Below are 27,906 nucleotides of genomic sequence, written 5' to 3'. Positions count from 1 at the left end.
TACACCAGATTTAATATATAGCTAAGATGGCTGTTAGTATTTGTTGCAAACCCTGTATGTACACAGTCCAAGTAGGTTCATATTTCCTACTGTTAAGACAACAGAGCCTTATAAAACTTAATTTGTTTCAACATCCAGTCAGGTTAATGAAAACATTGTTACTGTTGTTATAAACTGTAGATTTAATATATAATAACATTCTGGCTTCTAATGTTATAAAGACATGCGTCTGGAGCATTTCTCCCCGGGCCTCTGCTGAAAATGGCTCACTCCAAGTTGGACTTTCCTGGTCAACAAATGTAAAATAAATAAAATAATGTAATCTCTATGTGTAAAATAAACACTTTTATATAGTACATTCATCTGCTGAGTTGAATTCTTTACATCTTTAGATTTAGGTCTTTTTGTATTCATATTATAGACTTTCATAATGTTCTTGTTTAACAGATAAGTTATATGCAGTTTTTGTAATATTTTATACTTTAGATAGTATCAGTAATTAATATGAATGTATTAACACTTCATCTGATTCATGTAATCTCTTACTTTTAACTTTTATTGTACCTTGTTTTTCTCTATGAAGCACAAGAGAATCCTAAGCATTTCATAAATAATTTTTTAATTGCTCTTAGTGTATTAAACATAGCAGTATTGCTGTATGTCCTGTTTAACAATTGAACTTATTCTATTCATCTGCATAGTTAATGACTAACTGTGGACTGACATCAGTCTTGTTCATGTTTATCACATAGTGTCGTTTCAGTCTTAAGTATGCTGCTTTTTATAATGCTTTCATGAGATTTATACCCTACCATACTAGTTCTTCATTACACTTGATTCATCTTCTTACTGAATACATTTGTGTAGATATATATTTATTTATTTGTTGGTTTCTTAGCTGCTAAATTGTTAATTTTGTTGTTATAAGTAGTCATACTTTCTTTTATAGCTGTGTGTCCTAGTATCCATACATATGAGTTTGCATTAATTGTTTACATCAATTGCTTCTATCTTCTTCATGATGTAATTTTCTTTGCATATATTATAGTACTTTTGTAGTAATTTCTCATTTCCTTTTAGAATTATTAAATCTATGCTATGTATATGTAGATACTTAATGCTTTGAAGCACTTGTATTTTGGTGAAAAAAAGTACTTGTCACTTTAAGAGCCTTTTGGTTTAAGTTAAGCCCCACAGTGCTTTGTTTCAAGTGGTAGTCACTCTGTAATCAAGTACTTTTGTTTTTGGCCATTTATGAATATGCAAATAACTCTAATGGACTATAACAGCTTTTTTTTATTGTACTACCTCAAGATGGATTACATTTTTTTTACCAGCTTGTGGCTTCGTCAGGAAAGCAGAGAACTGTAAGTGAAGCTTTCGGAGGTCTAGAATAGGCTATGAGCTTACAGAGCAGTCTTTTACTTTCAGTTTCTGCTAATTCATTTAAAATGACTACCAGCACCCACTGCACCACAGCAAAGTGCTCCAAACAACATTTTTAGTATTAACAGCACTCAACCATTAGTACATAGTTTACAAAGGAACAAATCATAAACATTTTGGTTTTTAAAGTTATATAATTTTATATTTCCTAGACCATTCACACTAGAGTCAAAAGCAGTATAGCACTGTGTTATCAAACTATTAAAGCCTGAAAGCATGTACGGTAATCCCATACTTCACATGTTAAGACATGGCAAGTTAGTACTACTTGTTCTAGACATTACAGCAGTTCTTTGATATTTGCCTTATTTTATATGTTTAATATTCCATTAACATAAATAATAAAAGGCATTTACCTTGTCATTCATACCAAAGTCAAAAGCAGTATTGCATTGTATTATTAAACTATTAAAGCCTGAAAGCATGTATGGTAATATTTTTCATCTGTTAAGACAGTGGCTCTCACACTTTTTCGATTCTCGGCTCCCTTGCTGAATCCAGGTTTTCACAAGGTGCCCCCCCCACGGCACACATAAAGTGCTTATTTAATTATATTTATTTGACAAAACTGCTCAGAGGCGATCTGTGCCTGAGGTATAAAGCCATGTCCAACCCGGAATTAATGGACATGCTGCACCTCAGAAAATCCAAATCCCATCGAGCTACGCGCTCGAGAGACTTGAAAGTACAGTTTTGTACCTACCATAAATGTAGATGTTCGAGTGCTAATACAGCTGCAGTAATCACATATGGGTTCTCTGCCGTCAGGCGGTCCCTCAGTCGGCCGAATTCCAAAGTCTTGGTCCGGCGTCGGTTGTTGTCCCTTCTTCCCTGACGTCAGTGCGACAGGGGTATATAAGTTACAGCTGACGCCATATTCTCCAGTCTTTCTTGCCCCAGATGTCAGGTGCCCCCAAAAGAAGGCAATAGATAAATTATATATATATATATATATATATATATATATATATATATATATATATATATATATAAATATAAATATATTCAAGCAATGCAATGTTATCAAAAAAGAGTAGTTGCAAGCAAATACACCATAGGAGGATAACCCAAAATAGGTAGTATGAGGAGGTGTTAGCCACTAGTCCTATACCTAGAGGGGAAGGAGGGAGGGAAACCTGTACTGCAGCTGTATTAGCACTCGAACATCTACATTTATGGTAGGTAGAAAACTGTACTATCTTCATCGTGCATACAGCTGCAGTAATCACATATGGGTAGAATCCCAAAGCTACGCACAGGGTGGTAGGCACTAGGTAGAACTGGGATGAGCCAGAATGCCCTGCAATACAGCAGTAGCAAAGCCTGCTCTAGTTTTGGAATATAAAGACAGGTGGTAGTGTCTAGTGAAGGTATGTACAGAACTCCAAGTGGCTGCCTCCAAAATATCTTTAGTAGGAACTCCTCTGAGGAAGGCTGTGGAGGTAGCTGTGGCCCTGGTGGAGTGTGGTCTGATGCCTACAGGGACAGGTTTCCCATGATAGGAGTAACAAACGTATACAGTGGCCTATCCATTTAGAGATGGTCTGTTTGGTAACAGGCTTCCCTTGAGCTCCTACAGCATAAGACACAAAAAGTTGTTCTGATCTCCTGAAAGGCTTTGTTCTGTCCAAATAGTAACATAGCTGTCTATGGATGTCTAAGGAATGTAGCAGCCTTTCCCCTTTGTTTTGAGGATTGGGGTAAAAGGTAGGTAAGTGTATGGCTTGATTTAAAGCTACCTTGGATACCACTTTAGGCATAAATGACGGTTGGTTCAAGGGAAACCCTGTCCTGATGGAAGATAAGGAAGGGCTGCACAGCCATGAGGGCTTGTAGTTCCGAAACCCTACGAGCTGAGGTAATGGCCAGAAGGAAAGCTGTTTTCCAGGACAAGTATTGCAAATCTGTAGAGGCAGCTGGTTCAAATGGAGGCAATGTTAATTTTTCTAGGATGTAATTAAGATCCCAGGCTGGCACTGGTTGTTTCCTTGGTGGTCTTATATTCTTAGCCCCTCTGAGGAATTGCCTTAAAAGTGGGTGAGAGAATAACGGTGGATCCGTGTTGAATTCTGCAGAAATGGCTGAGGCATGGATTTTTCTGGAGGAAAATGAAAGTCCACTGTTCAGCAGCTCAGCTAGATACTGTAATACCTGAGGCAGATTCAGTTTTCTAGGGTCCTGGCCTCTTTTCTCATTCCAAGAGCAAAACCGTTTCCATTTTGCAGAGTAAGTCTTCCTAGTAGATGGCCTTCTGGCCTCCAGAATGACATTCTGCACCTCTTTGGAGAGAAGGGTCTGCTGTGGTGTTAAGGAATTTTCCATGCAGCAAGTTTGAGTGTTTTTAGCTGACTGTGAAGAGTTTTGTAGTTGTGCTGAGTCAGTAGGAGAGGCATTAGAGGTAGAGGCCAGGGAGGAGTATGTTGCTTTCAAGAGTACCTTGGATAGAAGGGGCAGAGGTGGGTAAGCGTACACTGTCCATGCTGTCCAACTGAATGAAAGGGCGTCCACCTTCCCTGCCTTTGGATGAAAAGTCCTTGAACAAAACTTTTCCAATTGATGGTTCCTGTGGGAGGCGAAGAGATCTATGTCTGGCCTTCCCCATGCTTGGATTATCTTTGCAAACACCTGTGGATGCAGCTTCCATTTGTGTGGATCTGTCATATTTCTGCTTAGATTGTCTGCCAACGTGTTTTCCAAACCTGGCAAGTATTGTGCTTGAAGTTCGATTTGCCATTCCAGAGCCAAGTTCCAAAGTGTCATGGGATATGAATGTGTTCCTCCTTATTTGTTTACGTACCACATTACTGTGGTGTTGTCTGTTCTTATCAATAATTGTCCTGGATGCAGGAGGTCCTTAAATGCTGTAATTGCATTTATTACTGCTAGCATTTCTTTTTTATTGATGTGAAGGTGCTTTTCCTTTTGGGACCATTTGCCCTGAATGCACCTGCCTGCCATGTGTGCCCCCCAGGCGTAATCTGAGGCGTCTGTTGTGATGACTTGATTTGCCTGAGGCTTGCAGAATGGAAAACATGTGTTTGCTTGACATGCTTGGGCCCACCATAGAAATTCCTTTTGCAAGCATGGAATTATTGGTATTATTGTTTCCAAATTGTGGCCGTGTTGAGACCATAGGTTTTTTAGGTACCATTGAAGTTTTCTAATACGCAACTTTGCACATGGGATTAAAAGAATGCAAGATGCCATGAAGCCCAGAGCCTGCAGGATTTTCCTTGCAGTAAGCCTGGTACAATCTGCTAGTGTTTTGAAGTACTGAGTTAGTTGCCCTTTTTTTTCTGGCATAAGATAGGCCATCTGGGTGTTTGTGTCCAAGTTGGCACCCAGGAAAGTTATTTTCTGAGATGGTGTCAGCCTGGATTTCTCTTTGTTGATTGTGTACCCCAGAGAATTCAGTAACCGTGTTGCATAAGCCAGATGTTCCAGAAGAGTGTGCTTGCTGTCCGCTTGGATCAGGCAGTCGTCCAAATAAGGGTAAATTTGTATCCATTGAAGTCTGCAGTAGGCAATTACTGATGCCAGGCATTTCGTGAATACTCTGGGCGCAGTAGATAAGCCAAAGGGCAATGCAAAGAATTGATAGTGGATTGAACCTGCAAGAAATCTGAGGTATCTTCTGCAGCTTTGTCTGTTTGGGACATACAGGTATGCCTCCTTGAGGTCCAATGTTACCAGCCAAAACTCCTTGCCCAGCATGGGAAGTAGTTGCTGTAATGTGAGCATCTTGAATTTTGGTACGAGTAGAAATGTATTTAGGATGGATAAGTCCAAAATGGGTCTCCAGTCGGTTCCTTTTCTTGGTACCAGGAAAAGTCTGGAATAAAAACCTTGACCTTGTTCGTGAGTAGGAACCTCTTGAATGGCTTTCATGCCCATGAGTTTTGTAATTTGTATTTGCGCCTCTGCCCTTTGTGTGGCAGGTTTGGCATGCCTCTCATTTTTGGAAGAGTGTGAAAATGAAATCTGTAGCCTCTGTTTATTATGTCCAGGATCCATTTGTCTGTTGTGATAATCTGCCAATTTCTTGAAAATAGTACCAGCTTTCCTCCCAAGGGGGCTGCCAGCTGAGATTTGCTTGGCATGAGAAGGAGGAAGTCATTGGGTTTGCTTTCTGTATTGTTGTGTACTGTCTTCGCCACCTCTTGGTGCTTGAGACTGCCATTGTCTGCCTCTGTATGATCCTTGAGCTTGTCCTCTGCCCCTTGAGCACCTGTATCTACCTCTTTGGGGCTTGTCCGTGGCTGGAAAGGACCAGTTTTTTGAAGGCCAATTTCTGCTAAAACGAGGTGGCTGTACCTGTAGAAAAGCCTTGACAGTTTGCATAGATTTAGCTTTTTCTTCCATCCTCCGTAGTATCTCCTCAGCATTAGTACCAAATAGCACATCCTTTTGTAAAGGAGCATCTAGCAGCTTAGCTTTAACATGATCAGGCAAGCTTTGTTCCCTAAGCCAAGCATGTCTACGAATGACTGCTCCTGTAGCCGCAGCTCTACTTGAGGCCTCTAAGGCATCATAACCACATTGTAAGGTGTGTTTACCCACTTGTTCTGCACTATGCATCATATCCTGCAATTCCTTCAAATCTGGTTGTTCTGGTTGAGACATTTTGTTTCTTAATTGTGATAGAAACTGCTGATATTTAAGCATATGGAATTGACAACTTAAGGCCCTCATGGCTAGGGTGGCCGAGGTGTATACCTTTTTCCCCCACCTTTCTAAGGATTTAGATTCTCTTTCAGAAGGTAGTGGATTCTTGGCAGTAGAGGCCTTCATCCCCTTGGGGCCTTGAGAAATGGTTTCAGGGTCAGCATTATGGCTTTTGAAAAGAAATTGGTGAGAGTTAGGGACTCTGTAGTACCTATCAGGCTTGACTGGTGCAGGAGGCAGGGAATCCGGATTAAGACAAGCCTCCGAGTAAACATCATCAAGTATGTCCAGGACAGGAGGTATAGCCAGAGGTCTGTGTTGGGGTAACAAGAGAAATTCCCTAAGCCTTTTCTTGGAATCAGAAAAGTCTTGGCCTTCCCAATGGAAGTGCTCCCTCAAGGTGTGTAAGGTTTCCCCAAAAGAAAAGTCCTCTGGGGGAGATACCGAAGGAATGGACTGTTCTGCATCAGAATCTTCATAAGGGGAGTACGAGTGTTCCTCCACATCAGAATGTTCTGAGAAAATGGAGCCCTGTTCAGAAGAGGGAGAGTCTTCCTCCACTCTGGGTCTCTTGTCTGGAGGGGGTTGGGAACCCCTGATATAGGAAATTAAATCATCAGCCATTTTAAGCATCTGCTTTTTAGGCATGGGGCCTGGGGATGGGCCCTGTGCAACAGGCCTCTTGGGATGCATGACTGATTTGGACTTAGTGAAGGCCTTAATAGAAAAGGAAGAAGAGGGTCTAAATACACCCTGGGTGGAAGTGGACCTGTCCACACTAGGAGGCTCAACACCCGCTGTGGTTTCGGTGGTTGAAGTCTGAGTAAGGGCCGAGGTACCAGCGGTCTCGGGTACAGAAGACACCGCCAAGGTAGTGTCGTCGGTAGTCAGGGACTGCATAGGCGTCTCGCTGAGAACCGGACCACGTGTAGCCGGCTTTGGCGTGGTGTCGGTGGGGACCGTGGGCCTTGCATGTCGGTCTTTATCCTTGCGTTTTTTGGATAAAACGGTAGTCGGAGTATCTGACGACATTTTATAATCAAAGGCTTTACCAAAATAATGTTGGGCAAACTCCGCCCGACGCTTAATAGTGCGTTTATTGAAAGTCGCACAGAAGCGACAGCCCGAGACGTCGTGGTCTGGGCCTAAACAAGGTATGCAAAGGGAATGAAAATCCTTATGCGGTATTTGCTTCCCACAAGAAATACAATTGTTAACTTTGTCTGACATCGGTCTGAGGCAAGAAGAGTTTCCCCAATGGGGTACTTAGCTTTAAAGAAGACTTCGGTTTCCAATTTTTCGTAAATTCAGGAGCTGACCGACCGGCACTTGCGAACTGCTTCTGCTTCGGGCACCGCACGGCAAAAAAGACTAGAGAATATGGCGTCGGCTGTAACTTATATACCCCTGTCGCACTGATGTCAGGGAAGAAGGGACAACAGCCGACGCCGGACCAAGACTTTGGAATTCGGCCGACCGAGGGACTGCCTGACGGCAGAGAACCCATATGTGATTGCTGCAGCTGTATGCACGATGAACATCCTCAGCAGTGAAATAAATAGGACATGCTGGAGGGACAGATTCATAACCCAGAGGCTCCCTTCACTCTGGAATAAAATCCCAGTCCAGGTTAGGCAGAGTCCCTCATTGACTCTCTTCAAGAGGAATCTTGATGAGTGGATGGGAGATCGTAGGTTTACCCCGGGTATCACTTCTGTGTCACTGTTAGACAGAGGCACAGTATACTAACCTCGAAAAAGGGCATAGCAAAATAAATTTAAAATGGGTGGCGAAAGCCAAACACACTCTGGCTAGGCTTATAAATGCCCTAGGGCAGATAGCCTAGTATGAACCTATGAACCTATTTGTTTAACGAAGCTGCCCGACTGGACTAGGAGACCTAGGGAGAAAAGCTCAAAAGTACAATAAAAAGACAATTACCAAAAAAATTGTACATTTTGCTTAACAGCATATTACTGATCTACTATGGTTGCGAGGTAAGCAAACCTAATTGCAACCTTATTAACTTTGTTTATAAGAGCAATACTTAAAATCTGTCCCTATTATTTGGCTGTCCAGCATACCTCTCTGCTGTATACATTTTTGCAGAATGTCCAGATTTTTGCCTCATATTTTTGGTCTTTTTCTCATAAAACTGTTGTATTCTGGCAAATCACTGGCAGATCATTGAGGGTGAAGTCAGAAAATAATGACAGACAGTTCAGTTTCATACTTCATATCCTTCAGAAAATTCATGCTAATGTAAAACCTGCATTTCTATCAACTTTCTAAGTTTGTGAGAGCAGTACTTAAAAGTGTCCCTATTTTATGCCTTTGTACCCCACTATGTTTAGCTTTGTCCAGATTTCTTGATCTAAGAAGGTGAGAGGTATGTGTCCAGTGGTATGGTCCAGACTTACACAGACCTCATTGCTGCTGCTGCCAGGGATCACTCTCACTCTTCACTCTCTCCCCCCATGACACACACACACACACACACACACACACACACACACACACACACACACACACACACACACACACACACACACACACACACACACAGTCTCTTTTGCATTCATGCAAGCATTAACTCACACACATCGCTCTCACTCTTTTCCGATCTCTCACACAGTCATAGTCACTCCCTCATTCATACCTGCATTCACTCACACATCACTCTTACTCTCCCAATCTCACACACACACACACACACACACACACACACACACACACACACACACACACACACACACACACACAGTCACTTCCTCATTCATACCTGCATTCATTCACACATCGCTCTCACTGTTACACCCACACGCCACACACCCAATTACGCATTCATTCATACATCACTCTCAGTCTCCCAATCTCACTCCCACATGCCACACACCCACTTACGCATTCATTTATTCATTCATTCATACAGCTCTCTAACTGTTCCAGTCTCACACATATACACACACACAGACACTTCCTCATTCATACCTGCATTCATTCATACATCTCTCTCACTCTTCTGATCTCACACATACAAACACACAGTCACTTCCTCATTCATACCTGCATTCATTCAGAAATTGCTCCCCATCTCACACATACACACACACACAGCCACTTCCTCATTCATACCTGCATTCACTCACACATCACTCTCACTCTCCTGATTTCACACACACAGCCACTTCTTCATTCAGTCCTGCATTCATTCTTACATCGCTCTCACTCTCCCGATCTCACACACACACACAGCCACTTCTTCATCCGTTCCTGCATTCACTCAGACATCGCTCTCACTCTCCCAATCTCTCTCACACATACAGGCTCTTTTGCTTTCATGCACACATTCACACACACATGCAGACACACACACACTCCTACAGGCATTCACTTACCTGACGGCCCTGTTCCAAGTGAACCACAGCCCGGTGGTTGGGGACCGCTGCTATACTTGATGCCAGTTCTGCTAAAAAGCTACAGTGTAGGTCTAGATTTAGTTCGCCACGAACTAATAAGCTTAGCTGCAAAATAAACCGCAAACAGTTCATGGTGTATTTTGCAGCTAAGCTTATTAGTTTGTGGCACCACTGTGAGGAAGCCGTGGCTCCCCAGGGCACCGCAGCACACACTTTGGGAACCCCTGTGTTAAGACATAGCAAGTTAGTATTACTTGATCTAGTTATTAAATCAGGTCTTTGATATTTGTCTTATTTTAGACAAGTAATACTGCATTAGTATAAATAATAAAAGGCATTTATCTTATAAATGAGATCGTTTCCAAACAGTATATGTCACCCAGTTAATTTTTATATTCCATGGTGGTTTTGTTGTAAAATCTGGATCTGTCTCACTAGTTAGTACTTCTACTCTAATATTTGTTTAAACATCTTTATATATTCATCTTTGTCTCTCAGCTTCTTCTTCTTGTTGTCATTTTGTTTTCCATTCATTTTTCTTAGCATGACGTTTCAAACCAAAAGAACTCCAGTCCATCTTTTCTATCTTGTCTAAGACTTTACTGGTTGATAGATAAGTCACTGCTGTTTCTATTGGGTCAAATATTTTTGGGCCATCACTGAAGAAGATTTTAATTCTTGCTGGAAAAAGCAGATGTACTTTGAGTTGCCTTTTTTTAAAGTTCTTTTATTACTGGCAAACACTCTTTTCTTTTGGCCATCACCCCAGATGAATAATCATTAATAAACCGGATTAGGTGCTCTATAAATTTGATCGGGGAATTAGACCAGACAGTTTTTAATACAAGTTATTTATCTTGAGATGAAAAGAGTTTGACTTTAACTGACCTGGGACTGTTTGTTGTTTTGTTTGATGCTGAGACTGGCTTTAAGGATCTGTGAGCTCTCTCAATCCCATAGGAGAGAGCCTCTGGAAGCTTTAAAATGTCTGGAAGCCATGTATTAAGAAAGTTCACCATATTCCTACCCTTAGTTCCTTTGCATATTCCATAAATATGGAGATTGTTGCATCTGGATCTATTTTCTAGATCTTCAATTTTGTCGATTAGTTAAATATTTTGTCTGTTTAGTGTGTCAATATGTTTTTCATAGTCAGAAAATCTGTTTTCTACATCAGTTAATGTTTCTTCCATATTTTCTATCTTCAAGTTCTGTTGCTTTGTCATTTCCTGTAGTTGCTGGATTTCCTTTTTACTGTTCTCTTTAAAAGTATCCAGTTTCTTGTTCATTTTATCAAATTTCAGTGACAAGTCCTGCATTGTTGTTAATAATGACTGTAAATCATTCTTCATTGTTTGGTCAGACATAGTATTTTTTTGTGAAGCTCATCTCTTCTCTGGTCCTGATGATTTCCCTTCATGTTTTTGACAGGAATGCCTGTAGAAAATGCCAACATTTTTATGTAGACTTCTTATACCATTAGTTGTGATATTCCAGCAAAGTTGAACTGTCCACGATCAATATTTTTTTAATTTCTCCTGTCAGAGATAAATTTTAAGGACAAGGCTGAAGAAAGACACTGCCACTCAGTTCACATGCTGGCCATGCCCCTCCTCAAAGTTTATAACTCTTAATTAATGTCATTATTTATTAAGTGCAATTCATCATCTTTCTCCAAATGTCACCAGTTTTAGGAGGGATTAAGAGGGACAGAACTAAAATTTGAGTCAAAATCAGGGACATCCCTGAAAATCAGGGACAGTTGAGAAGTATGCCTACAACATCCCCCACATATCTTTGTATGGGTGTACGACCCATAATAGGAAAATCACAATACTAAATGTCAAGTAATCAAACACAATTTGAAAATCACCAATCATATGAAAACACACACAAAAAACTGTAAATGTTTTTGTTTTAAGAAGGCAAGCTCCCCCTACCCTCACACATTCTGCAAAATTATATATACCAACTCCTACACAGCAATACAGTGGGAAAGCGTCAAACTCCCTGATCTTCACTGTACCACAATCTCACACTGAAAAAAAGCCAGTGCATGTGATCAGCTATGTTTCAATCAGCTGTACTGTCTTTTTCTTTCGATAATTAGTACGTTCAACTAATTGTCAATATGCCTGAATAGTTTTCCATAGACTTAGGCCCCTGCTCAGACATGGTCTCCATAATAAGGCAAACTATTCTGGGTATGGCCTAACAAGAGCTCTGAAGAGAAGTAATAATGCATCTACCTTCCTGGACTCCAAAATCCTTGCACTAAACTAAGCATCAAACCTGCACTTAGGTATACTCATTTCCAATACACAAAATGAACTGATTTTGGTCTAATCAGAAAGCTTCATTTTTTTCCTCCTTAATCCTTCTCACAACAGAACCTCATTTTTTTCCAGCCTGATTTATTAACAACATTATATCTTCATTTATGCACTTCCTCTTCCTGCATTTTCAACAATGCATCACCTCACAATTCCTTCTACAAACTTCCACCACTATCTGCTGAATTGCTTTACACTGATAAATCACAGCATATGGGGCAAAACGCTGCTCATGCATAAACACAAAATGTTTCATTCCATTATTAAGCAATTGAGATTTATGTAGCTGCCTAATATTGTTTTGAATAACACCATCAAAGTAGCTTCTTCTGTCCCTCTAAGTGCCTAGCGGAACCAACTTGGTTAACAAAAAGAAAGTAATTAAGTAAGGAAGTAAGAAACAAACTACATAAATAAATATATACATTAGTCAGTTGTCAAGCCACTGCTGTTCCTGTGAAGGACCTTCACCTATAGGATCATAGGATCATAGGAGGTTCCTAGGCTATTGACTCGGGGGTCATTTCAAGCCTAGCCGTTTCATCCCAATGTAATACCAATGATACTCTAGTCAGCACCCAAGATTGCATTTAGTAATGACTGCCCATGTCCAGGAGGGTTGTGGGCGATATCCCGGTAAGAATTTACGATGCCCCATTCACTCGTCCAGGTTCCTTTTGAACAGTGTCATACAGGTGTTCTGCTTCACATAAATTGGCAGTCTATTCCAAAGACGTGGCAGTCACTGGGAGACAAATATGTCCCTCCAGCACGTCCTACTCAAGTTGAAGGTCATATTTAGGTCCCTGGAATGGGTGGCTCTAGTCCTGTTTGATTTACAGATGTGCAGCAAATTCATTAGGTTTGGGTTGGAGATGGCTGTGTAAGCCAGGCATAATTCTCCCCTAAGAAGTCTATACAATACTGAGTGTAGTGACAGGGACTTTAGTTGGTCTGTGTAATGCACGTGCTGGAGTCCCTTAATCTTCTTTGTTAGAAACCTCTGAGGTCTCTCCAATTGCTGCAGGTGCTTTGTATGGCACATGCCAAAAGGGGCGTTATACTCAATTATAGGCCTGATTAATGATGAGTACAGAGGGATTACAATCTTCTTTGCTCTAGAGGTGATGCATTTGCTAATCAAGTGTGCTACGTAGAAAGCATTCCTTACTACAGTAGACACATGGTAGTCAAAGTTAAGGTCACAGTCTACTTGTGATAACATAGGGTATTGATGCTAATTTGATAGTGAGAAATAACACTGTTCTTACTGAAGGGAATGATGATGCAATTCTTTGCATTTAGTTTGAGACCGTGACCAAGACACCAGGTGTTGGTCTGAGTAAAACTCTCCTGAAGTACACTGACATCATTTGGGGATTTGATAATTGCACTCAGTTTGCAGTCGTCTGCAAACTTGGTCAGCCACAGCCCCTCAGTTTTGACCTGAACTTCTGAGAAGTATATACCAAACAACAGGGGGCCCAGCACTGACCTTTGTGGCACCCTACTAGTGACAGGTCTCCTGGTTGATGTGGAGTCACCAACTTTGACAGTGTTTGACCGGTCTGTGAGCCAGTTGGCAACCCATCTTACAACAAAGGGGATTACATTCAGTTTGCTAAGTTTATCGGTAATGCCTGAGTGTAGGACTGTGCTGAAGGCCTTGGCCAAGTAGAGGGATGCTGTTTGTACAGATATGCCCTCATCAATGGCCCCGGTCATATTTTTGAAGAAATCCACCAGGTTTAACAGGCAGAATCTGCCCTTGATGAAGCCAAATTAGGTTGGATCCAGGGTTTGGAGATCGCCTATGTCTTTATTTATGAGGTGCATGATGATACGTTCCATGGCCTTACAGATGAGGTTGGTCAGACATGGGTCTATAATTCCCCAGGTCTGCTGTTAAGCCATCTTTGTGGAGGGGAATAAGTGTTACTGTTCTCCATTCCACAGGAACTTAGCCTGTGGTTAGGCTGTGGTTGAATAGGGTACTTAATGGTGATGCAAGTTCATGTTTTAGTTTGTTTAGAAGACAGCCTGGGATGCCGTCTGGTCCCATAAAGGCTGTGTTTTTTTCCCTTAGACAAAGCTTTACTGATCTGCTCTTCTCATATGTAGGGTAGGAGAGGAAGTTGTTGGCAAGGTATGTGATAAGTTTGAAGGGGATAAGGGAGTGAGATTTTCACCAAGTCTGTCTGTTAGCAGGTCTGCTATCTCTGCGGGATCCGTGTGTGTGACACCGTTAGTCACTAGTTCACCACATGCTTGGGTCCTACCTTTTAGGCTGCATACATAGCTGTAAAAGGCTTTACAGTTATCCTTACCTGTGATTGTTAAGTTTTTCTCAAATCTACCCTTAGAGGATTTGACACGGTGTCTTATTTGCCTGTTGAGGCTTTTCCATTATTGGGGCCTCATTTTAGTTTTCTTAGACAGCAATTTTTTGCATTTTTTTGTAAAGTTTGTTGATGCTGGATATCCACCAGGGTGGCTTGTTTTTACTTGGGCTCTGGCTTTGATTTTCTCTGGAACAGCCGAGTCCATACACTTACACAAGTGATTGTACTGGGCTTTAGTGCAAGTTTTGGTATAGTTACCACTTCCAGATGGGGTGGGGCTTGAAATGCTTTTATACCTTCCCCTAGGAGGATATAGCTTGCCTTGGTGAAGTTTTTTAGTCTGCCCTTTCCCTTTGTGAGTTCTGGTGTTAGTGCCAGTTCGAAAGTGATGATTTGTGGTCAGATTTAACCAATAAGGGTCCAACAGTTGCAGTGGTGCATCTGTTTGTCATGTGAGTAAGGACCACATCTACTATGTTTGTTCTTCTTCTTCGGATTTGAACAATTAGTTAAGGGAATGTGTCTTAAAGTCACGGAACTTTTGTGCTAGTGAGTTATGGCTAGAGTAGGTTTCCTTACTGCTGGTGGGATAATTGAAATCCACCATGAGCAAAGTGTTTGGCAATATTTGGATTGACTCCAGTTTGGCCAAGGAGGCCTTGTGCGCATCATGATTCACGGAGGGGGGTCTATAAATAGCTATGACTTGAATGGGGGTCTTACCCACAGTAATCTTAACTTGGAGTAGCTCCATGGAGTTGTCCTGTCTAACTAGTCAGGAGGTGAATTTATGTCTAATATAGATAGAAACACCACCTCCTTTACTTCTCAAACATTCGTTTTATAGTCTGAAGGTGTGGAAGGCATTAAAGCCTTGCAAGGAAGAGGATATTCTCTGAGGCCTTGAACCAGGTTTCTGTGACTGCACAGACCTCTATATCCTCCAGTGATAGGAGTGCTTCCAAGGTGTGCAGTTTTTGGTTTAGGCTCCTAGCATTTAGCAGCATAACTCTTATTTTGTTATGACTGGCAATGTTCATGTCTGCAATTTTATTTTTGAGACCTTCCTAAGCAGTAAAACACCAAAGGTATTTCAAACGCACTTGTCAAAAGTAATGATTCATTGCATGTCTGCAAATATTTGTCCCTTGATGCTCTTTACTTACATACAAATCACTCCTTATCTTTCTGAATCTTAACAGGAAAAGCTCAAAGTCTCCTGCTTCTAGGACCTACCTCATGATTTATTTGTGATTTCCTCATTACTCCTTCAATTAGTTTGATGTACTTCCCAAGTCATGATAACCACACTCAATCCATATTCCAACTGTGTTTTGACCAGGAAGTGTACAGTGGAAAATGTAATGTACCACCACATCATGGGTGCCAATATTCACAAGCACAATCCCATGTCTTCACTCTCTTGTTTCTAGCTGTGCATATTATGTAGCAAAATTTGGATTACTATCAAACACAATCCCTATTTTTTCCCTGATTCACATCTTTGCCCATTCTGACTATCCTGTAGAGATGTCTAGGCCCAATGAAGATTCCAAACCTCTTCCAAAGCCTCTATCTCAATGCTAATGGTGTCTGCAAAATTATTTTCTTCCCACTCTGTCCATACCATGAATAATTGAATTGAAAATCTCCAAAATATCAGTCACAACCCATCCCGATTGGCACCCTGCTACTGCCCCTCAATCCAAAAGCAATGAGAATGGACTACCATCCCCCCAACTCTAATAATGTGCTAGCTGACAATCTAGCTTATTTACTCTGTTTTAGCCTTACACCTTTATTTGTCCAGCAGCCACCTGTTACTTTGATGACTTTTTATAAAGGATGGATCACATTACATGAGTTGCTGCAGTACATGCAGCCTGATATGATAGCAGAGTATTATAAACTAGTTACTTAAGATAACAGTGAATTATCATCAGACACCTCTTGATGATTCAGTATTTGAGCATCTGACAGCAGTACAGGAGGAAAAAGAGTATTGTCCCCAGAGCATGTATGTTCATCTCAAAACAGACTTCACAAGGATTGCAAGGGCCACAAACAAACCCTTAGGTAGTTCTGTCCTTAACAGACAACTGTTTGGGGCCACACTGATGCTTCTGGCTTCAGGCTTACGGAAAGAAAACAGTGTGTTCTGGCTTTACACTGAATGCCCATTATTGGCCAAAATCCCACTCTGGACACATCAGTGACAACGTATGCTATCAGCAGAAAGATATCCCTGCATCTCAGAGTAGTGCAGTCTTCAGATAGAGAGTGTGACAGATGAAACGCATATTACACAAACCTCTGCATACTGTTATCAGTGATTTTCTTAGAAACTCAATATGACTAAAATAAGATTCTGTTCCTTTTCCACCAATTTAACGTTTGTCACAAAATAGGTTAACATATGCATGCATACCTCCTTTTCAGGCTTATGAAAGTGCTTCACAATTCCATTGATGGCTTCTCCAACACTCTCTTGTATCTGGCCTGTGTTTAACTCTAAAGAGCAAGAAGACGCAGTTCTGTCAGTTTATAATTTAAACAGAAACACAATAAACTGCATTAATGAAGCTGTACAGTAAATATTTTCTGAATACAAGACAGATCTTCTTGTTTGCAATACAATATATCCAGATGCTGATAACAATGACATACTGCCAAGCCCAGAAAAAGAACCCTGTATGAAATGCATTCTCCAAATTACTACACTCGTCCTAATAAAATTCAATACTTCAAAAGTATTTTAAAATTTTATAATTTGACGTGCCATTAATAAAAAATCCAGAGACAATGGGGTGGCATAAAGGAAACTAACACAAATGTCAAGTATCCACTTGACACTGAATTTTAACTTCTTTTTCATGTATTTACCCTTCTGTGCAGCAGCAAGCATTCCAGTCACCTCAAAAATTTAACATCACCAGTGAACCATCACTACTTGTTTTTCATGACCTTACTCAAAGCAGCTTCACAGCAGCTCATAAGTGCAGAACCATTTTACCTAAGAGGCTAGAGGATTTGCACATATTCTACTAACAGGAGCAGCTTTCATTTCACTGTGCATCCATGGCCATACCTCTTCCAGTGCCACTTAACTACTCTGATCTGCTTCCCATAAAGCTACAACAAGGGGTCCAGCCTTGTGCCCAAGCACTGTAGACACTGGTCTGAAAGAGATTTCAAATGTCATGCTTACAATGACTAAAGCCTACTCTTGACTTTAGTTCAAAAATGACACAATGTATGCACAATCGGTTTTCTAAGAATTTATAACTAACGTGACTTTAGTTAGTAGCATGCCTCTCAACCTCTTACTGCAAGAAATCTGGACAGAGCCAAAAATAACGGGAGACAAAGGCTCAGAAATAGGGACATATTTTAAATATTTTTCTTATAAACTTGGAAAGTTGTTAGAATAACTATTTTTATTAGTGTGCATTTTGTGATGGATATGAAGTCTGTCATTATTTATTAACTTCAGTAATTTTTCAGAAAACCACACATTTTATTAGGAAGAGAACAAAAATATGAGTGAAAAATCTAGAAATTCTGCAAAAATCTGGACATTTGGGAGGTATGTTAAGTAGTTTATTGATAAAGTGACAGCAAAACCCTGTCCTGTCCACACCCAACCTTAATGTGATAAAGTGTAACACACTAGATACTCATACCACATCCTTGTTATATGTGACAAATTCATGTTTAATAACAAATAAAGTAGAAAGAAGGGAGAAGAATAGCTTTGGTTATAAAATAAATACATCCTGCAGGATGTTGTCCTCCCTATCAAATCAGAGGCATTAACTTTTCACCTGGTAGTAGTGTAAGAAGGGGAAATCTACATGCTGTGACACAATTCAGTTTCCTTTTCAATATGAAGCAAAAGTGTTGTACTTGTGTCAGTAACATCAATCTTGACAAAAAAAAATGTAAGGCAGTAGAGCTCGAGGAAACATACAGACAAAACCAATGTGATTCCATACCTACCCCACAGCCTGAATACCATAAGTAAAAAGGCAGTAGCTGAAATATTTCTAGAAGGAAAATACAAAGCATGGGTGATACGGCTCTGGAAAACAAATGCACAGACCTGCTAAAATACAAAACCTCTAATCAATACTGCTTTAAAATAAAAACAAATCAAAGATAAGCGCTTTTGTTCAATGGTTAATGGACTTCATCAGATAAAGGTTAAGCCAAAAGGACACAACAAATACCTTACAAAATCCACCATGTGACCCCCAAGCCCTCTTATAGTAAAAATGTCACCTTAAAGCAGCATACAACACATCATTTTCCAGGCTATTATAAAAATAGGGAATAAATTTAAAATTAAGCATGAAAGCATGAAATATATACCTAATAATTAAATAATTATAAAAATCACTCTAAAAATTGTATATCAACTTGCAATAATACTAATTAAAAAGCAACACGTAAATAAAATTAAACAGCTGGAAATATAATAACATTATATAAGCATCATCTCTCAAGGACTTTTAATTTTAGTAAACGGGTAATGGAAAGCTGTTCATTCAACTCCAGCAAGTTATTGGCATTTAAACACAATTGCCAATACAGTTCCCATTTCTCCAGTAAAAGGGTCCATGGACCATCTCGATGGACAACCTCCACTTGTTCAAGGATACAAAATTTAAATTCATGTCCAGGATTGTGCATGATGAGTTTATAAAGGGGATTTGTTTCTCTTTTAGTCTTAATCTCATACAAATGTTCATAAATTATGTCCTTGAGTCTCTGCTCCGTTTTCTCAATGTAATGACTCAGACAAAACGAGCAACATGCACAGTACACCACCCTGTTACTCAAGCAATTCAACTTTTTGTTTATTAGGACCCTCAATTTGTTTAATAAAATCTCCTCACAAACCAAGATGAATTTGCAATAGGGACAGCGTCCACATTTCTTCATACCCCCAGATGCTTCTTGTCATTCTTAAAACTTCTAGATTCAAAAATGGACTTTAAGTTCTTACCTTTTCTGAGCACTACATGTGGGTTCATACCTATAATGCTTGACGTGGTGGTGCAGCGGTAGCGTTGTTGCCTCACAACAAGAGGTTCTCCCGTTCGATTCTCGGCTTGGGTTGGGAGTGCCTTCTGTGAGGAGTCTGCATGTCCTCCCCATGGTCGAGTGGGCGTTCGAAAGACATGCGTTGAATGGGCGTGCCTTCATTGAAGGTTGGGCGTCGGGCTGGCAACTCAACACCATAAAAACCAACTGCCAATCATTAGCGGACCGGAGTTCCGCTGTGGCGACACGTAACCGGGAAAAGCCAAAAGACAAACAACAACAGCATGTGGGTTCACACCTACAAGATCTCTTAAGGTACTCTCCATAATACAATATGCAACAATTCCACCCTTATATGCACAACACCTAACTTACAACAGCTCCAAGATATAACTGAAAAGTCCTTCAGTCAAATAGAAACATGGCTGTCTAACTCTCAACTTATACTTAACCCTAGTAAAACTAAACTGGTACTTTTCATCCTACCTGGCCGACCCTCAGATCCCCCATCCACCTTATACATCACTGCTTCTAATAATACTAAAATTATCCCCGAAACTTTCACAAAATTAGTAGGAGTTACAATTGATAATAGACTAGGATTTGACTTCCACACATCTCAAACGATTAAATACACAAAAAATGGGAACCTTTTATAGAAACAAAAAATTCCTAACAGATACCTCTCGAATTGCTATTGCCAGAACCCACCTACTGTCTACTCTATTATATGCCTCACCCATCCTTGTCAACCTTTAAAAAACTGACTTAGACAAATTAGAAACATGCAAAAACAAAATAGCAAAATTTGCCACAGACTCTTCACAGAGGACACATCACTGTCTCACTCTAAAAAAAACTCACCTGGCTAGAACTACCTCAACTACTAACTTAAAATCAGTTAACTATGGCCCACAAACTACTGTATCAACCTGAGAAAACTCCAGCTCTTCTAAATGTGCTTCAGCCATACTCCAACATAAGTAAACTTCACTCAGCAAATAAATCACTACTACAAGTTACTAAATGTAAAACCACTGCTGGGGACTCCCTATATTCCTACCATGTTGCCAAATCCTGGAACTTGTTACCTCAGTCTATTAGAAGCACCCACAACCTAACCCAATTTAAAAAAAAATACTCAAATAACACTTACCAGACTCATGGCTTTGCTCATGTAACAGGCCAGGCAACGTATAAACTAATATAAGTATTTCTATCTCCCTCACAAAACTGTCTATAACATGTTTCTATTTTACACACACATTTCTTTTATGACTTTTTTCTTATTCTACCTATTCACTATCATACTATCTTAAACAAAAAACCCTCTCAAACTTAACTTCACAATCAAAATCGCTCACCTTTTACTCCTTTTTCTCATCCCTACCCTCCTCATTTCTTCCTCCACCTGTTTCCATTATAAACAAAATGGAACAGAAGGAGTTATAAAATACATGATTCTCTATTTCTTTACAATAAATTGTACATTATACTGCGTAAATAAGTTCTCTAAGCTTCCATATACCAGTCATGAATCACAATAAGAAACAAACAATCATATTTCCTATATTGCTCAGCTGTATTAGTTATACTATGATTTTCTTGCTAACCTCACCTGATTATTTCTGCTATTTATGTACTTTACACTACAAGTCCACTGTACATTTCGCTATCATTGCATAAATTCCTTTATCATTGTATAAAATATTTATGCCATGAATGTTATTACTCTGTTATTCTGTCATGATGTGGAGCTTTTCTCCCAGAGTCTCCGCTGAAAATGGGTTCTTCCAGTCCGACTCTCCCAGTAAACAAATGTAAAATAAAATAAATAAATAAACAAAATATAGGCCTACTTCAATTTTAAACCATGATTTAAAGTCTTTGTCTATAATGGCAAAAGAATGGTAAAAGTTTTGCCAACATTGATAGATATGGATCACTGTAGTTTTGTGGAAGGGTGGCAAACATTTGACAACATTAAAAGAACACTGATGATCCAGAGGGAAAAAGAATATTTGTTGTTGGTGAGTACTGATGAAAAGAAAGCATTTGGCACACTAAGCTGTGATTTTAAGTGTAGGTAATGGAAATATTTGCATTTCTTGATAACAATAATAAGGCTAATTAGGAAGCTATACGAAGGATCAGAGGCAAAAATCAAAGTGTGAGGGTTCTTCTCTGATAAATTGTGTATGGACAGAGCAACCAGGCAGGGGTATTATCTTTCCCCTTTCTTACTTGTAGACATAGTCCTACACTCCTAGTGCATTTTAAATACAGAAGACAGGGAGGGACAGAGGGAGGGTTGAGAATAAGCTTATGTGCAAGGGATGTTTGAGTATAGGAGAGATGACTGGGTAGTTCTAGCATTTTTTATGTGTTGGAGAGGAACAGTGGGTGTGTGAACTTTTTGGGTGGTAGCGAATTTGCAATTTTATGTAAATACAGGAGAAAGTTGAGTTTCAGGGAGGTTTGTAGATTAGTTAGAAGTGGAGCTCGAGAGAGGATGGATGGAAAAGGAAAAAAAGTAGAGAGAGAGAGAGTGATTTAGGTAAGATAGAGATATTGTGATTTTTGTCGTAGAGGTTTTCCTTTTTTTTTGAGATTTTTTTTTTTATTTGTTTTTTTGAGTTGAATTTTATTTGGTTATCAATTTTTTCTCCTAAGTTTGTTTTGTCACTAGTGTTATTTTGACTGTTGACAGATGACTGTTGACAGTTAAAAAGTGTTGACTTTAGTGGGGAAAGGGTTGAATTTGGTTTGGAAGTTGGATTTTAATTTGTGATTAGAGGCGTTGGAGTGCTAGTGATTTGTTGTCATCCAAAGATCCTGAGTTAGTTAGTTGAGTGTTAGGATAGGCAGTGCAGATAATGGTGAAGATCATCTGCATATTGGATGATGTTGGAAAAAAAATATGCTTTGTGGAAAATTTAAAAATATGTTGAAGATGTTGGAGAGGAGTGGATATGTTGGAGGAGAGGGGGTCCAGTTAAGGAATGAGGAGGAGGAGTTTGGGGTTTTCCATTTTTGCCTTTTTGATCTGTTGGATAAGAGAACCTTGATATTGATTGGGAGAGTAGATTTAGTTTTTTGGAGGTGGTTAGAAGAGAAGTTGGTAGAAGCATAGTTAATAAGGAGAGAGGATGAGTAGATAGTAGGCAAGGAAGATAGAGAGGGACAATGACAGGTTTCGAGGACAGTTAGGAAAGAGAGTCATAGTGCTGTGATTAGTCTGAAGTGGAAAGCTGGTTGTGGGTCTGAAGTGCTGTTGTGTGGGTGATAGTAGGTGATTATGCTGAATTATGTTTGAGAGATGAGGAGTTTCAAGGAGAGGATACTTTTAGGCGGGATAGCAATGGTTAGTATAGTTAGGTATTATGTTAGGTTTATACCTTAATTATTAAGCACCTTTATTCAAGACTTCTTGGATTTGGGGAACTTCTTTTTCTGGATTTTTGATTAGTATGCTAATGGGGTATGCATTTGTATGCTATATGGCATCAGGGAGTGATATCAGCAGGGAGATCAGGGCATGGGTAGGGGCATGGTGGGGTTTGTGGGTTTTGAATTGTAGGTTTTAATGAGAATGGAGGAGTGTGGAATGGAGGTGTTGAGGGGGAAGAGGAGGGGAGAGTGTGGTGAGGAGAGAAGGGTGAGGGGAGAGGAGAGGGAAGGAGAGAGTGGTGAGGGAGAGAGGGAGGAAGGGTGGTGGGAGTAAAGGTGGAGAGGGGAGGGGGGGGGAGGGTAGGAGGGGGGTGGAGGTGGGAGAGTGGTAAGAGGGTGGAGTGGGGGAGAGAAAGCGAAGATGGAGTTGAGTGGGAAGGGAGAAAAGGAGAGAGAAAGGAGAATGAAAGGATGGAATGGAAAAAAGGTAAGGGGATTTGAGCTTAGGAAAGCTTTCTGGGATTGGGGAAGCAGGGAGGATAAGGGGAAGGAGATCTGAGAGTATTATTTCAGTGGAGATTTTGGAATTCTATTTCTGAGGATTTGTTCAGAGATTTGCTTTGTTAAGATGATCAGAATTTTTTTTTCAGAGATGTGTTAGATTTTCATTGTTTTTCTGTTTTATTTTTTTTTTTACTCGAGGGGAGTTATAACTTGTGTTACATTTAGAACACTGCCAAAGAAAATAAGGGACTCAGTAATTCAAGGATATAACTGATACAGTATTCAAGACAGGTTGGCTTTATTCGCAGATGATATTATGTTGTACGTGATAAAACCAGAAAAGGACATTTCAATGTTGTGGAACATTCTGAGACATTTCCGGGTTTTTTAGGGATATAAAATTAATGAAGATAAAACAAAGGCTATAGCTGAAAACTACTTACCTACACAAGAATTGGTTTGGCAATACCTATATTTATAGGGACATGATACAATGCAATGAAGTAGTTAGGAGTATGGGTTAAAAAGGGCACTGTTATGGCAGCTAAAGATATGTGGGAAGAGAGTAAACAAAAAATAATTCAAAAACTGCTAAACTGGAAGCTCTTGCCTATAGATACCGTTAGCAAGATAAAAGTAATAAAATGTTTTTAGTACCTTTAGTTTTACACAGGCATACTTTTATCAACCACAGGAGAAGTTGTGAACAATAATTAATAAAGAGTTGAAGAATTTTAACTGGGAGACAGATGGCAAGAGTCAAACAGGATTAAGCTGATCTTTCCAATGAAACAAGGAGGTTTAGAATTATCTGATCTGAAGGGATATTTAAGATCTACACAGTTAACGCTCTTATACATAACACAAGTAGAAAGCTGCAATTCAAATTGGAAATGGATGATGATGAAGCAGGGAGGAAATTTAAAAAATAGGGAACAGTGGTATTTTGGATGCAGATCCTTAAGGAGAATAACAGTCATAAAAAATATTATATTCATAAACTAGCGGAAAGTATACTAAGAACTAAGCCAACACGGGAATGGAAAAAGGAGATTCTGCCCATAGGGAATGACTGCAATTAGGGGTACAGAGAATAAATAGGCAAGAGGTCTGGAATTTACTGGAGGAAACTGGAAAAGGAACCAAAGTATTGATAACAAATGATAACAGATAGAAAGATAAAAGAATGGGAAGAGTCCAAGAAGACATTTGGACTACAGGCTAGAAACTGCCCTCCCTATCAGGGACTGATAACAGGATACAGGCACAGAGAAAAGGATAGGGGAATCCTATAGAAGCTGCTGGTAAAAAAAAGGATAACTGGTACAGCATATAAAATATTGCACAATTACTACAGGAATCAGAGGACAGCAGAAAAGACAGGGCAGAGAAACTAGCTAAGCAGTTCTGAAACAACTGGAGAATATATATAAGGCTCCCAAATATTCAACAAAGTCTAGAAGATTTAGGATTTTTGCCTGGAAGTGTTCTCATATGTACTTTTATACCCAAAGCTGACTGCAAAGATATTTTCCTCAGGTAGATGGCAAATGTTGGAGGGGTAATGAGGAAAAAAGAGGTACCTGGAAGCATATGTTTTAGCAGTGTAATGAGTTGGCAGACTAAAAATTCCCTACAGAGTACTCTGTTGGGAATACTGGGCAAGCAAATATGTATAACAAAGGAAATTATTTTTTTAGCTGGGATACATGATCTGAACTGCATAGATTTAGAGCTGCTTTCTTGCATTTAATTTTGGTGGCTGCCAAAAACTCAATTACTAGGAAATGAAAATCAAAGTCTAAAGCACCCATACTTGAAATAGTGAATACTGTAACAGAGATAAAGGAAAGAGAAGTGGGATCTTTGGAAAAGGGTTACAGTAAATTACAAAGAAAAAATTAAAATTGTGGGAACAATACATGCAGAAAAATGTTTCTGAGGAGGAATGAGGTTTAACAGATGGCAAAAAATGAACAATTATATGTACTGTTGGATTGATTACATTGTATAAAACAATATACACAATGTATATGTTTACAAATGTGAACTTGTTAATATGGTTTGATTACTTTTATATAAATGTAAGTCTGCTTATGTCACAGGTGATAATTCAAATAAGGTGTTTTTTTTAAATGTGATACCAGTCCAACTAAAAGAAACCCCTGAGAGACTCCAAGACCCTAATGTGTCTGAAAGGACCCATCATGTCCCATGACAGAATACAGTCTCCCAGCACAAGCAGAAGTGAGGAATGATAAACTGGACATCCACCATCTGAAACGTAGCATACCATAGGTTGTTATTGAATTTGGTGATGTCAAAGATGGGATGAACCCTTCCTCACACTTCCTCCATGATAAGAAGGTGCTGAGAATAAAAGTCCCCTCCATCTTCCAAAGAAGAAAAGGCACTAAAGCCCTTCTGAAGAAGAGAGTCTAGGTATGTTTTATGACCTCCACAGACTATTTGGTCCTTTAAAGGAGTTTCTGACAGGACAAAACATATAAGCTCTAATATGTCGCTGTTTAAGATTGAGCCCGAATTCAGAATGCACTAGTCCCTGGTGGTGATTTTTCAAGCTGTCGCTAAGTCAAGCAACCAAACCACAACACACCATAAAGTACTGTACTGAGGGTAGCTTCAGCATGAACTGCAAAGCCCTCTTCTGGAAGACATAGCAGCAGGAAAGTACAGTTGTGTACACTTACCATAAATGTAGATGTTCGAGTGTATTCACTGTTGCAGTCATCACATTTGGGTTATCCTGCCAGGGGTAGCCCTCAGTTGGCCTGAATACCAGAGGCTTAGTATTTCTGAATCAGTTGCTGGTGCTCCAGGACTGACATCAGGTCGTCAGTGGTATAAAATCAGGCAGCCGACGCCATTACATCAGTTTTTCTTGCCCTAACTGTCAGGAGCCCCCAAATAGGGAGCTAGGTTATGGTGGATAAACACCTCCAGTAGAAAGTAAATACCAAAAATTCCCTGTAAAGAGAGAGGAAGAGAGAGAGATTGGGGGGAGGAGAAAGAGAGAGACAAGGGGGATGGAGGGGGGGGGGATACCAGAACTGCAATAGTGAATACACTCGACCATCTAGATTTATGGTAAGTGTACACAACTGTACTATGTTCTTCATGTTTCACTGTTGCAGTCATCACATTTGGGTTGATTCCCAAAGCTGAAGAAAAGGATGGAGGCAGTCAAGAAGACTGGGGGGCTGGCTAGGATGCCCTGCAAGACTGCGGTGGCAAAGCCTGCCCTGGATTTGGAGAAGATAGGTAGGTGGTAATGCTTGGTGAAGGTATGAACAGAAGTCTATGTTGAAGCCTCCAGGATGTCCCTGGTGGGGACCCCTCTGAGAAAAGCTGCAGAGGTGGAGGTTGCCCTGGTGGAATGCATCCTGGCCCCCTTTGGGGCGGTTTCCCATGCTGTTTGTAGCAGAAATGGATGCAGTGTGCTATCCATTTGGAGATTGTTTGTTTGGATATGGCCTTGCCCTCTGCCCCTGCTATGAAGCTGACTAGCAATTGATCAGTTTTTCTAAAAGATTTAGTCCTATCCAGATAGAATCTGAGCTGTCTGTGCACATCTAGAGAGTGCAGAATCCTTTCCCCTTTGTTTTTTGGGTTAGGGAAAAATGTGGGCAAGTGAATGGATTGGTTGAAACCCACACTGGACACCACTTTAGGCATGAAGGATGGGTTAGTCCTGAGGGAGATCCTGCCAACATGGAAAATGATGAAGGGTTCTATAGCCATGAGTGCTTGTAGCTCTGATACTCTTCTAGATGAAGTGATGGCCAGAAGCAAGGCTGTCTTTCAAGAGAGGAACTTTAACTCTGCTGAAGCTGAAGGTTGGGGGGGGGGTAGAGTGAGCTTTTCCAACACAAAGTTAAGGTCTCAAGCTGGGGTAGGAGCTCTTCTGGGTGGCCTTACATTGTTAGACCCTCTTAGGAACTGTTTGATGAGAGGGTGTGAGAAGAGAGGTGGCTCTGTGCTGTAATGAGCAGAGATAGCAGAGGCATGAATTTTAATAGAAGAGAAGGATAGGCCCCTGTGTAGTAGGTCTGCTAGGTAATCCAGGATGAGAGGTAGGGAAGGCTGTGCCGGTCTGGCTCCCTTAGCCTGGATCCAGGTGCAAAACCTTTTCCACTTGTCAGCATAGGATTTTCTAGTGCTGGGGCATCTGGCCTCACGTATAACCTCTAGGACTTGTTTGCTTAGGCTGGCAGCCTGAGGAGAGGTCATGGAATAAGCCAGGCTGCCAGGTTCAGGGTCTGCATGAATTCTCCATTCCTCTGGGTCAGGAGTGTTGGGATCTGAGGTACGTGCCATGGTGGCAGGGATGACAGGCTGCGCAGCAGTGGGTACCAGTGCCGTGGCCAGTCTGGGGCAATCATGATCGCCCTCGGTTTTTCCTCCCTTATTTTGAGCAGTACCCTTGAAATGAGTGGTAGGGGGGAAATGCATAGACCAAGAGGTTTACCCACTGGAAGGATAGAGCATCCACTTTCCAGGCCTTTCTGTGAGGTTCCCTGGTGCAGAATTTGCTGAGCTGATGATTGGAGTGGGAGGCAAAGAGGTCCACCTTCGGGGTGCCCCATTTCTGGGTTACAAGGGTGAAGGCTGTGTGGTCTAGCTGCCACTCGTGTGGGTCTAGCAGGTTTCTGCTTAATTTGTCTGCCAGAGAGTTTAGAGAGCCTGGCTGGCAGGAACTGTGCTAACAGGTGTAGTTGCATGGCTGAGGCTGCGTGCCAA

General features: G+C 40.5%; 1 protein-coding gene across 2 annotated transcripts in view; it reads right to left on the bottom strand.

Annotated features, from left to right (window-relative positions):
* The window catches only part of DENND5A (DENN domain containing 5A), a 1,739,423-nt gene that overhangs the window by 163,782 nt on the left and 1,547,735 nt on the right, over positions 1 to 27,906 (bottom strand). For both annotated transcript variants that reach the window (XM_044059112.1, XM_044059111.1), the window contains one exon: positions 16,634 to 16,716. In XM_044059112.1, coding sequence (XP_043915047.1) covers positions 16,634 to 16,716 — 83 coding nt within the window. The remainder of the gene's footprint in view (positions 1 to 16,633; positions 16,717 to 27,906) is intronic.

The sequence above is a fragment of the Protopterus annectens genome, chromosome 17.part0, assembly GCF_019279795.1.
Source record: "Protopterus annectens isolate FY-2018-M chromosome 17.part0, PAN1.0, whole genome shotgun sequence".
Lineage (NCBI taxonomy): Eukaryota > Metazoa > Chordata > Ceratodontiformes > Protopteridae > Protopterus > Protopterus annectens.
The sequence above is the reverse complement of the archived record's forward strand: the minus strand, read 5'-3'. Positions and strand labels throughout refer to the sequence as shown.